This window comes from Aptenodytes patagonicus, chromosome 3 (assembly GCF_965638725.1).
Source record: "Aptenodytes patagonicus chromosome 3, bAptPat1.pri.cur, whole genome shotgun sequence".
In the NCBI taxonomy this organism is placed as follows: Eukaryota; Metazoa; Chordata; class Aves; order Sphenisciformes; family Spheniscidae; genus Aptenodytes; species Aptenodytes patagonicus.
The window spans coordinates 48,459,322-48,470,144 of NC_134951.1; the positions used below are offsets into that span (position 1 = coordinate 48,459,322).

The 10,823-nt window shown below is 59.3% G+C and overlaps 1 protein-coding gene across 1 annotated transcript; it reads left to right on the forward strand.

Moving 5' to 3' along the window:
* Positions 1-1,451: 1,451 nt before the first annotated feature.
* Positions 1,452-8,812, forward strand: PRDM13 (PR/SET domain 13). Its single transcript, XM_076335461.1, has 4 exons — positions 1,452-1,592; positions 3,348-3,479; positions 3,578-3,698; positions 7,323-8,812. The coding sequence occupies exons 1-4, from the start codon at positions 1,452-1,454 to the stop codon at positions 8,810-8,812; spliced, it is 1,884 nt and encodes a 627-aa protein (XP_076191576.1).
* The last annotated feature ends 2,011 nt before the right edge of the window (positions 8,813-10,823 follow it).

Genomic DNA, 10,823 nt, shown 5'->3' on the forward strand with positions numbered 1-10,823 from the left:
GAAATCTTCTTTTTGGAGAGTTAGAAGGCATGGAGCAGAGAAAACCTGCTAGCGGGAATTAGATAGGACCATAAAAGCGAAAGTGGAAAATTGAATTTGTTACTGTACTCTTTGGTCTGACAGGCACATCTGGACCGTTGCATGTGCCTAAGAAAAAAGTCGCGCACCCTTCCTTTTCAGCTCCTGGAAAATTCTTGGGACATTTACCCAGCCTGAATGATGAACTGACTTAATCCCAGCGCCTCGTTGTTATCATAATTAAAATATTTATGCGAAGAAGAGGGACATAGACGCACTCTGTTCGAATCCCTTCGTTCTGGCTTTAGTTACAGTCGCTTTTTGCAGGTTCCATCTCCGAAAGCGGTCCCGGTGCAAGCGATTTTGCGTGGGGGAGAGGAACCTGTGGATGTATTCAACGAGGAATCCAGCTGCCCGCTGTTCGCTAGACATCTGTGTTATCTGCTGGCCGTGCCTCTCTGTTTCCTGGTGGCTGTATGTCTCTATTTCCTCCTGTCTCAATTTCTTAATCGCACGAACTACAGGCACAGCTTCCCCAGCGCTCGCAGATGCAGCGGTTTGTGTTTTACAGGGGCCACGGCGGCTCATATTTTGTGCTGTTCATCCTCCTTAAGGATCAAAGCTCTTCTGAACAGATTACTGGCCTGAAACCAACCCACTGAAATGGTAATATGGTCGTTCTTTTAAAAAAAAAAAAAAAAAGTGTAGGTATTTTCTGGTGTTTTCCCATCAAGTACCTGCCCAATTTCTGTATGGCACACGCCGGGAATCAATAGAAGTTAACAAGTCCTCAAAACATTCCCCATCTCTTTGTTTAATCTCCTTTACAATAAAGCCAAGGGAAGAGAATTAAAAATCTTTGAAGTATATTAAACCTCAAAAGGCTCAGCCAAGTAGACTTAAAATAGTCACTTATTTTCCAAAACTGGTTTGTCGAGGAACAATAAAAGGAAGTAAAATTTATGGAGAAATTATACAGTGGATTTGTCACTTAAAATATCGTAACTGTCTCGGGGACAATACCCCATGCTGAGGATTAATGGTCCCTCCAGACCTTTGATTCACCAGCGCCTTTTCTTTGCCCTTGACAAATTGGATTTTTAGGAATGGGAAGGTCGCCTGGCCCATTGTCTGCCAGCCATTCACTCCGCCTGATTATGCAGGAGGGTTAGGGAAAGGCTCCATGTGACCCTCTTGGATGGGACTCCGCAGCTGCTCGAGGAGCCAAACTCTCTCACCAAACTCTGCGCCCCAGAGCATCCCCCTGCCAAGGGGTACCCCTCCTGCTCCCGTTGAAAAGCCGGCGTCCACACACGGCCGCGTCACTCTGCGGGCGGAGATACGCCTGTGCTCATCCTCCCCGTCGCCTGCCGCTGTCACTCCGGCCCCCTTAAGTAGTTGGGGTTCCCGAGCGCTCGCACCCAGAGGCAGCGATGCAAACCAGCAGGGCTCCGGCCATCAGCGTGAGCGCGGAGAGCTGCATCCCGGCTGGGCTGCGGCTGGGTCCTGTGCCGGGCGTCTTCAAACTGGGCAAGTACCTGTCAGACCGCAGGGAGCCAGGACCCAAAAAAAAGGTATTTTCCTACGGTCTCTCCTGCACCGCTGGACCTTGCTCTTTCGTTGACTCGGGGGAAGCCGGCTTGGGAGAAGAGGCTGCTCTCCCCCCCTCTCTCTTCGATCCTCCTTTCTTAGAGCGAGCCAGGAAAGGAAAGGGAAGCGTTTCCAGAGCGTCCCGAGATGTCTCCTCGTGGCTTTGCCAGGAAAGCCTGCCCGCCCGTGCCCTCTCCCCTCTTCTCCCCAGCGCCGGGGCCCCGCTGGCCCTGCCGGCCTCCGCGGCGAGGCCAGGGGACCCGGGGGCTCTGCCGGAGGAGCGGACGCGCCCCCGCCTTGGACATAGACGTGCTGAAAGCGCCGCCGCAGCCCCGCGCCCCGTGCCCGTTGTCGGAGGGCGCTGGTCCGGCCGCCCGGCCCCCGCCCCGCGGGGCTCCGCTCACTCGGGCATTGCCCCTTCCCCGGCAGGGCCAGGACGTGCCACGGCTGGTTCCTCGCCCCCGGAGCCCCGGCCAGACGGGGGCATGCGGCTTTCACAGCCCCCGGGTTTTGTCCGGGGTAGGAGCAGGGGGAGAGGCAGTTGCACCGATTTATTTCTGCGTTTGGCCTGGGTTTGTGCCCCCCCCCTCCCCATCCCTTTCCTCGGCCGCGGAACCAGCGGGTCCTTTGGCTGGGGCCGGAGGGGAGCGCGGGGCGAGCGGGCCGGGGCTCCCCCGGGGGCGATGGCGGGGTGCGGGTTGCAGGTGTCGGGGCAGGCCAGCGCCCGGCGGAGCACGGCTCGGCCTCCTCGCAAACCAGCTCCTAGCCCCGGAGCCGCAAACAACCCGCACAGCCGGAGCGGGAAGGGGAGACGGCCGCCCGGCTAGCGGCTCCGGGGTGAGCCGGTGTCCGAGCTGGGAAGGAGCGAGGAGGAGGCGGTGAAGGGTACTCGCCCCGTCCATCAGGCTCTTCAGGGGGCTGCGGATGAGAGCCCTCCTTCCACCCCCCGGGCAGTCGCGGCTCACGCGTTCCGCTCGGATTTTTAATGCCCTTTAATTGTTTTTAAACGCTCTGCCAGCCCACTCAAATTTATTTCTCATCTGGCTCCCTTGGTTTCTCGCTTTAGACTGCTTTGTTCCGATGACTTTTATTGCACGGTCATTCAGGGAACGGGCACTTCATTTTCTCTTTGTATGGGCAAGCAGATTATGAGGTATGGGGCTACAGAGACTTTGTCGCTAAGCAGAATCCTCTCCCCTTTCCCCCTCCCCGCCTCCCGACAAGTCGTGTATGTCGCAATTGTTTTGCACGGACTCAGAGGCTGCACAAACCCTTCCAAAAAAATAGCATCTTACCTGGGCATTTAATATAGCGTTAAGCTAAATGCGGCAGCTGCGACTGAACAACGTGCGTTTGGGCCGGTGCGACCCAAGGGAAAAATCCCGTTTCCCCTCGCAGTGCTGCAGGTCCCCGCCGGGCCCGGGCTCTTCCATCCTTACCCCCGGCAGAGCAGCAACCCCCTCCAGGCCAGCCGCAGCTCTCCCAAGGCACCTGCGAGTCGAGGAAGGTCCAACCCAAAGGCGGGTGAGGATGGAAGAGGCAAACCGGCGGCAAAACGAGATGCTCTCGCCGCTGCTTCGGAGCTGCGATGCCCAGACACCTGCTCGGTGCCTGAAAGCGGGCTCGCCGGGCAAGGCAGAGCGGGCGGGCAGGCAGGCAGGCAGGGGGACGGGTAAGCTTTTTGCTTTCTTTCTGCTTCGTCTCGCGTGGAAGTGACAGCGGTGCCGCCTGTCTTCCAGGTGCGGATGGTGAGAGGGGAATTAGTGGATGAAGCCGGGAGCTCAGCTCTGGAGTGGATAGGGTTAATCCGGGCTGCCCGAAACTCCCAAGAGCAGACACTGGAGGCTGTTGCGGATCTGCCAGGAGGACAGGTACCCCACTCGCGGCTCCGGGCCGGCCTGGCACAGCTCTCCGCCACCCGCCTCCCCTCTCAAGCCTCCTGAAGAAGTTTCCTTTCTCCCCCTCCCAGATTTTCTATCGGGCGCTGCGAGATGTCCAGCCGGGAGAGGAGCTCACCGTCTGGTACTCCAACCCCCTGGCGCAGTGGTTTGACATCCCCGTCACGGCCACCCCGACGCACGACGAGAAAGGTACAGATGCGGCCATTCGTTTCAGAGCAACCAAATTAAATAAAACAAAACAAACCCTCTTTAATTGGCACCTTTGACGGGAGCTTAGACTGCGGTAGGCGAACGTGGGCCCTTCAAATCCGCGCCCTCAGAAAAATTAATGCCAGCACAGCTGCAGTGACTTTTAACCTGCCACCCTTTAAAGTAAAACTCCATCTGCTTATATTTAAAGGGTGATCTCTTAACTCGGTAGCGTATGGAAAGGCCCCGTGCCTCGAGTCGTTCCGTCATCGGCACAATTTAATGATCTTTCGGTAGGCAAATGGGATTTCTATGAAACAACGCTAGCGTTGTTATGCGAGACAGCAATTTGGCTTCGTAGGTTTTCAAAACACCGCTTTCCCCTTGCGTGTTCCTCGGTCAGAGCTTCAGAGCCCCTTTTCAGGTCATCTTATGGACAGATTCACATAGTCGAGTCAAAGCGGGTAGTGGGCAGTCCCTACAAATTAGGATGCACTAGGTAAAAATTAAGTCGGCGTCAAATTACACTCAGATGAGGATATGCGAGGATATCGGGAAGGGGAAGACGCCCGTCTGGGACCGCTTGTTTCAATCAGCAAGCAGATTCTTAGCTGGAATTACACCGATGTTAACAAAAATGATAAGGTGGCAGCACATTCAACGGGGGAAAAGAAGACGAAATCCCTCGGTGTTCATCCGTCGGGCTGCTCCGGCGGCGGGCACAGACTCCCGCTGATCCCTGGACCCTCTCGCCGCTGCCCGGCCCGGGGGGCGGAGGCCGGGTCCCGGCGCTCCCCGGGACGGCGGCGGCGGCGGCTCGGCGCGACCTGCGGGCACCCGCTTACCTCGGACTAAGCCCGCTCGGCTGGCGGCGAGGGGACCCCACCTGCTTCTGCCCTGCGCAGAAGATCCTTCAGCCTGGCGGTGTCCCCGAGAAGGGAGCAAGGGCACGATCCCGGGAGGGGCTGAGCCCTCCCCCCCCTCAAGGCTGGCTACTCCGCAGGGTAATCAGGATCCGGCCTGGAGGGATGATTGCCGAAACGCCGGGCGCTGGCTGCTCACGTCCCATCCGACTGGTGCGATGCGCAAGAGCCCAAATCCCTCCTTGTACTGCAACTATACCCGGAAAAGAAACTCTTGGTCACGTCTCTGTCCCCCCCACCAAGGGCGGTGAAGGACTGGGTCTGCGGAGGGTGGCCCCCTCGAAAAGCCCGGGCTCTGGCGAAGTTTCGGCTGCAGGAAGGACGCGGTGCTGAGTTCTGCCCCCCCAAACCCAGCAGCCCTTGCCTGTGGATGGGTACAAGTGCTGCTCAGGGGAAAGAAGGGCAAGAAAGCTCAGGTCTGCGAAAGACACCCAGCGTGTGGCATCTTCCTCGTCCCGTCGAAGCGAGGTTGAGTTGCAGACTGACCCTGCGGATCTGCTGTGTCTCCGGCCCCACAGTTTCCAGACTAATTAATACGGACTCAGAATAAGTGTATCAAAGTGCTGAAGCCCTCTTCTTTTAAGGATAGTACGCTGAAAAAAAACAACCCCAAAACAAACAGGGCGGAAGAAATTCAGAGCGCTTTAAAAAAAAAAACAAAGCAAAACAAAACTTTGGAAATCTTCTGATCTTCTGTGTTTGACCCCATTTATTTGGGTTTACCGTGATGAGAAAGGGGTGTTTTTCGTTTTTGTTTTTTTCTTTTTTCTTTTCTTTTTTTTTTTTTTTTTTTTTCCCCAAGCGATGGTTGCTGGACTGGAGCTGAGCCGGGGAAAGCGCCGGGCCGGGCTCGGTGGCGCTCAGGAGGCAGCCGGTCCCGCCGGTCTCGCCACGCTTTTGCCGAGGACAACCAGGGCCAAACCGCGCCGCGGGAAAGACCCGCAAAGGCAAATGAAGGCAGCAGGAGGGAGACCGCGGGGGTGTGTGGCCGCACGCCTTTGGGTCCGTACCCGTCCTCCAATGCACGGCGGTGGGATTGCGGCCGTGGTTCCGCCTCCCGCGGCCGCTGTCCCGCTCGAGCCCGGGCAGACACGCACCCGCCCCCCTCCCTCCTCGACAGGGCCAAAAACCACGTCCGACGACTTCATGCCGCTGCACAGCCTGGGACCGCCGCTTCACGGCAAGCGAGGAAGGGCTGCGCACGACGGCAAGGGCACAGGCGACAGGTCACACGCGCCAGCGCTGGACCCTTCCACGCGAGTTTGCGCCCGAGTCCCCCACGGAGAGCGAAGACCTCGTGTTTCACCCGCAGCGGCCACCGGCTGATCCCTGGCCCAAACGCTTCATTAAAAGCCCTCTCGGGAGGCTGGTCGCGGCCAGCGTGTCAGCCTCGGTGACCCGCCGCCCCCTCTCCGGGTGCCCCGGCTGCGGCGGAGCGCAGCGCAGGGCCGAAGCCCCCCCATCCCCGGTGGCTTGTGCCCCACCTCACCCCCCCTATCGACCCCCAAGGGACCCCCCCGAAACGTGAGGAGCTGGCCCCAGGCCTGGAGCGGCCTCTCGTTTCTGTGTGGCACTTGGCCTCACCTTCGGCGTTTCGGTGCAGTAACTCAGGAGTGAGAGGGTCGGCTGGGGACGGGCAGGGTAGGCAGCAGCTCGGGGGAGCTGCGGGGGCTTCTGAAACTGCGCGGGCTTCTTGTCGGTGTGTGGTAGTGACTGGGGTGCACGGGAGAGAGAGATGGATACATACAGACAGAGAGGGGAGAAAGGAGAGGAGAGAAGGGGAAAGACAAAGGGGAAGGGGAAGGAGGGGAGAGAGAGTTAGAAAGAAAGAAAGGCACAGGAAAGCACAGGAAGGACAGGAAGGAAGGAAAGAAGGAAAGAAGGGGGGGGGAGAGAGAGAGAGAGAGAGAAAGAGAGAAAAAGAGAGAGAAAGAAAGAAAGAAAGAAAGAAAGAAAGAAAGAGAAAGAAAGAAAGAAAGGAAGGAAGCAAGCAAGCAAGCAAGGAAGGAAGGAAGGAAGGAAAAGAAAAGAAAAGAAAAGAAAAGGAAAAGGAAAAGAAAAGGAAAAGGAAAAGGAAAAGGAAAAGGAAAAGGAAAAGGAAAAGGAAAAGGAAAAGGAAAAGAAGGAAAAGATACCCAGACAGGCAGGTTGCCCGCAGAGGCAGCGTTTTACCGTCGGGGCTGGGGAGAGGCTCCTCCTTGGGAGGACATTGCTGGCAAGGAGGACCAGGAGGGGGAAAGCGAAGCCTGTGCCTCCGCGGTGCCGGGCAGTCACCACAGCCGCGGCCACCGAGGTCTGTTCCGCTTGAGAGAAGCCGAAATGTTTAGGGGACGGGGCACAAAGGGCATTGTCCTCTGAAAGGGAACGATTACATATGGCCCATACATATCGGATATTGTCTCGCCGCGTAATGAGGGGCTCACGATCATTAGATTGGCCTTTGTTCGGTGCAGCCGACTCCCTGACATACGCTACCTCCTCTGCAAACGCCAACAGATGGGCCCCCCGACAGACGACTCGCGGCAGCAGCTGCTCCCCCCCGGCGCCACGGCGCCCCGTCCGCGGGAGCGCAGCCCGGACCGCGCATCGCCCGCACCGCGGCACGGCGGGGGCGGGCCGGGGCGGCGGGGGCGCGGGGAGGCGCGGGGATGCCGGGGGATGCGCGGCCGCCGCTGACGGGCCCCTCCGCTTGCCTCCGCAGGGGAGGAGCGGTACATCTGCTGGTACTGCTGGAGGACCTTCAAGTACCCCAACAGCCTCAAGGCCCACGTCCACTTCCACTGCGCTCTGAGCCACGGCCGGCCCTTCCTCCACCACGACCACGGCCGGCCCGCCGCCGCCGCCTTCGGCCTCCCCCCCAAGGAGCCGCCGGCCGCCGCGCTGCGCGGCCACCCGCCCCCCGGCTGCGGCCCGCGGGAGGCCGTCAAGCGGGAGGCCGCCGCCGCCTCCCCGCCGCTCGCCAAGCCGGGGCTGCCCAAGCGGGCGGCGGGCAAGGAGGAGCAGGAGCGCGCCCTGGACATGAGCGTGGGGGCCGCCCGCGGGCCGGGGCCGCTGCTGGGGCCGGCGGGCGGCAACGGGCTGGCGCTCTGCCCCGGGGCGCGCTCGGCCTTCCGCCCCGCCGGGCCGCTGCGGGAGGAGGCGCGGGGCGCCGCCGCCCTCGGCTTCTCCAAGCTGCTGGGGGGGCTGAAGGCGGGACGCGCCGCCGCCGAGGCGCCGCCCAAGTGCGGGGCGCTGCCGGGCGAGGCCGCCCCTCCGGCGGCGGCGGCGGCGGCGGCGGCGGCGGCGGCGGCGGGGCTGACGTGCGGCGGCGGGCTGCGCGCCTTCCCGCTGCTCTCGCCCCTGGAGGAGGCCTCGGCCTTCCGGCAGGTGGAGCGGGGACTGCCCGCCGCCGCCCTGCCGCCCGCCCGCTACCCGCCGCTGCCCGGCGGCGCGCTGGAGCGCTTCGCGCTGCCGCCCTTCGAGGGGCTGAAGGCGTACGCGGGGGAGTGCGGGCTGCCGGTGATGCCGCTCACCGTCTACAACGGGGAGCTGCTCTACGGCGCCGCGCCCTACTACCCGCTGAAGCTGCACCTCGGCGGCCTCCTCAAGTACCCCGAGTCGGTGTCGTACTTCGGGGGGCCGGCGGCGGGGCTGCACGCCGCCGAGCTGGGCTCGCTGGCCAGCATCGACCGGGAGATCGCCATGCACACGCAGCAGCTCTCCGAGCTGGCGGCCGAGAAGGGCCGCGGGCGGCTGGAGGCGCTGCCGGCGGGGGCGGCAGGGGTGGCCGGCGGGAAGCCCAAGACCGGGCACCTGTGCCTCTACTGCGGGAAGCTGTACTCCCGCAAGTACGGGCTGAAGATCCACATGCGGACTCACACCGGCTACAAGCCGCTCAAGTGCAAGGTCTGCCTGCGGCCCTTCGGGGACCCCAGCAACCTCAACAAGCACATCCGCCTGCACGCCGAGGGCAACACGCCCTACCGCTGCGAGTACTGCGGCAAGGTGCTGGTGCGACGCCGCGACCTGGAGCGGCACGTCAAGTCCCGGCACCCGGGGCAGAGCCTCGGCAAGGCGGCCGAGGACAAGAGTGACTCTGGCTACGCGCACCCCGAGCAGGAGCAAAAGACTGACAACGAGAGCGACGTGGACGTCTGCTTCACCGACGACCAGAGCGAGCCGGAGAGCGGCAGCAGGAACGGCGAGCAGTGATGCAGGAGCCGGCCGGGGCGGGGCGGGGGCGGGGGGCGCGCTGCAGCCCCCCCCCCCCCCCACTGACTCTGAGCTCCCGGCCTCCCGGGGCGGTCCCACCGGGAGCCGTGTCGCGGGGGAGCGCCGGCTGGCGGGCACGCGCTGGCGGCGGGGCAGCCGGGAGCGCGCGCTCGTCGCGGGCGTCCCCGGGCCCGCGCCGCAGCGTCGCCCCCGGCGCTGCAGCCGCGGTGCCGGGAGAGGGCCGGGAGAGGCGGGGGGCGAAACCCTGGCGGGCCCGGGATCCCACCGGACAGGCACCGCTTCCCCGTAGGCGCCCGTGTTTCAGTGGCCATATATTTTTATTGTACCTTTGTGTCGAGGAAATTGTGCCTTTTGGAAACGATTTTTTTTCTATGTGCTCTCCCGTCACTTGTTCCAGCGGTCCGAGCCGCGGGGCTCAGCAGCGGTCCCGGGTCTGCAAGCGCCTCTGGCATCCGTCCACTTTATTTGACACCTCAGATGTGCTTTCTCGGGTCCCAATAAAGCGATACCAACAGCTTTTTGGAAAGAAAGAAAGAAAGAGAAAGAAAAAGGACAACAAAAAGCCACACCTGCAGCACTGAAGAGGTTCGCGTATGCTAACAGGTGCACCATTTGATCGAGTTGCAATTATTTATAACAGATAATATTTGAATAACAAATGTAAAATAAATATTGAAAAGCATGAATCTAAAAGCACGCACTATATAATTTTAAAGGAAATACACTCTCTGTTTGGTAGAATACAAATGTGGTGTATGTTTGTTTTCTAATGAATGATGTACAGTGGATACAGTATTTTGGTCTTGGTTCCAGTTCGTCATGCGGTTTTTAAAAAAAAAAAAAAAATAAAGTTACTGACAAACTACTGTTTGTCTAGTTGTTCACTGAAGTGCGGTCAGCAGGATCTCGTGTTTCTCCACGACGCTTCTGACGATCGGGAGCTGGGCCCAGATCCCGCTGTATTCAGCGTCCTTCTGTCAAGCTCTAAAAAAATTGCCCCTGAATATTTCGTCTGAGTATTTTCCTTCTCTCACTCAGCAAAACAAACGAGCAAAACCCAAACAAAATCCAATCCGTTCTTCCCTATGCCTACGACTTTTGGAAAACAATTTGTTTTTTGCACAGGGCCAGCGCAGAGATGTTAAAGGCTGAACATTGTTAGTCTGCTTCTTCTGTTCGTGTTCTGCCAAACGGGCCCCTTTTGCAAACACTCTTCTTTAGAGTCGTTGTTACTTTTATCCGAGGGAAAAACCTCCTTACACTGTTGGTATGAAAAACCTGAAACGCGTCGAACTTAAAAAAGACTGTCAGAAAAATACCTGTTTCCCCTGGAAAATCCTCCAGGTCACCAAGCGAAACGCTGCAACGCTGCCGGTAGCGAGACCCACCCGCCAGCGGTGCGGGTCTCCCCGCTCAGGGCCGGGCTGGCGCTTTCCGTGGGAGTTCGCGCTCGGGCAGGCAGAGGAGGGAGCCCCCCGCTTTTTGATCTTGCCTAGCTCGCAACTGTGAAGCAGACGGCAAACCTCTTCGGTTGGTGCGGATCGTTAGAAGGCTGTGAGTTTCCAGGATCGGGCCCTATGTCGGTCCAGGGTGTAGGTGACGCAATGTAAAAGACAAGCAAATTACTTCCAGCATCTGAAAGAATCTCAGGTACAAAGCTGAAAGAATCTCAGATACAAAACCGATCCTCCGTTTGCTCACTTCAGGCTAAACGTGCTTGACAGTAATAGGAGATGGGAATTCAAATGCCAGGCTTGGATTTCCTTTAAAGGTTTGATTTAGATTCAAAAGCTGCAGGATTTAGGATTTTTTTTTTTTTTTTTTTTTTTTTTTTGTCTGGGCTAGTGCACTAAATACCCACTTAACTCGATTCGCTTTTATCCCAGGACGCAAGCTGTCTTTCTGTCGTGAAAGTAAATGGAAAAGGTCTCTCCCGCGGAGAGCGGGATCTTGTTCGTCTGCCGGTGGAGTCGAAAATCCTGTTGTCATT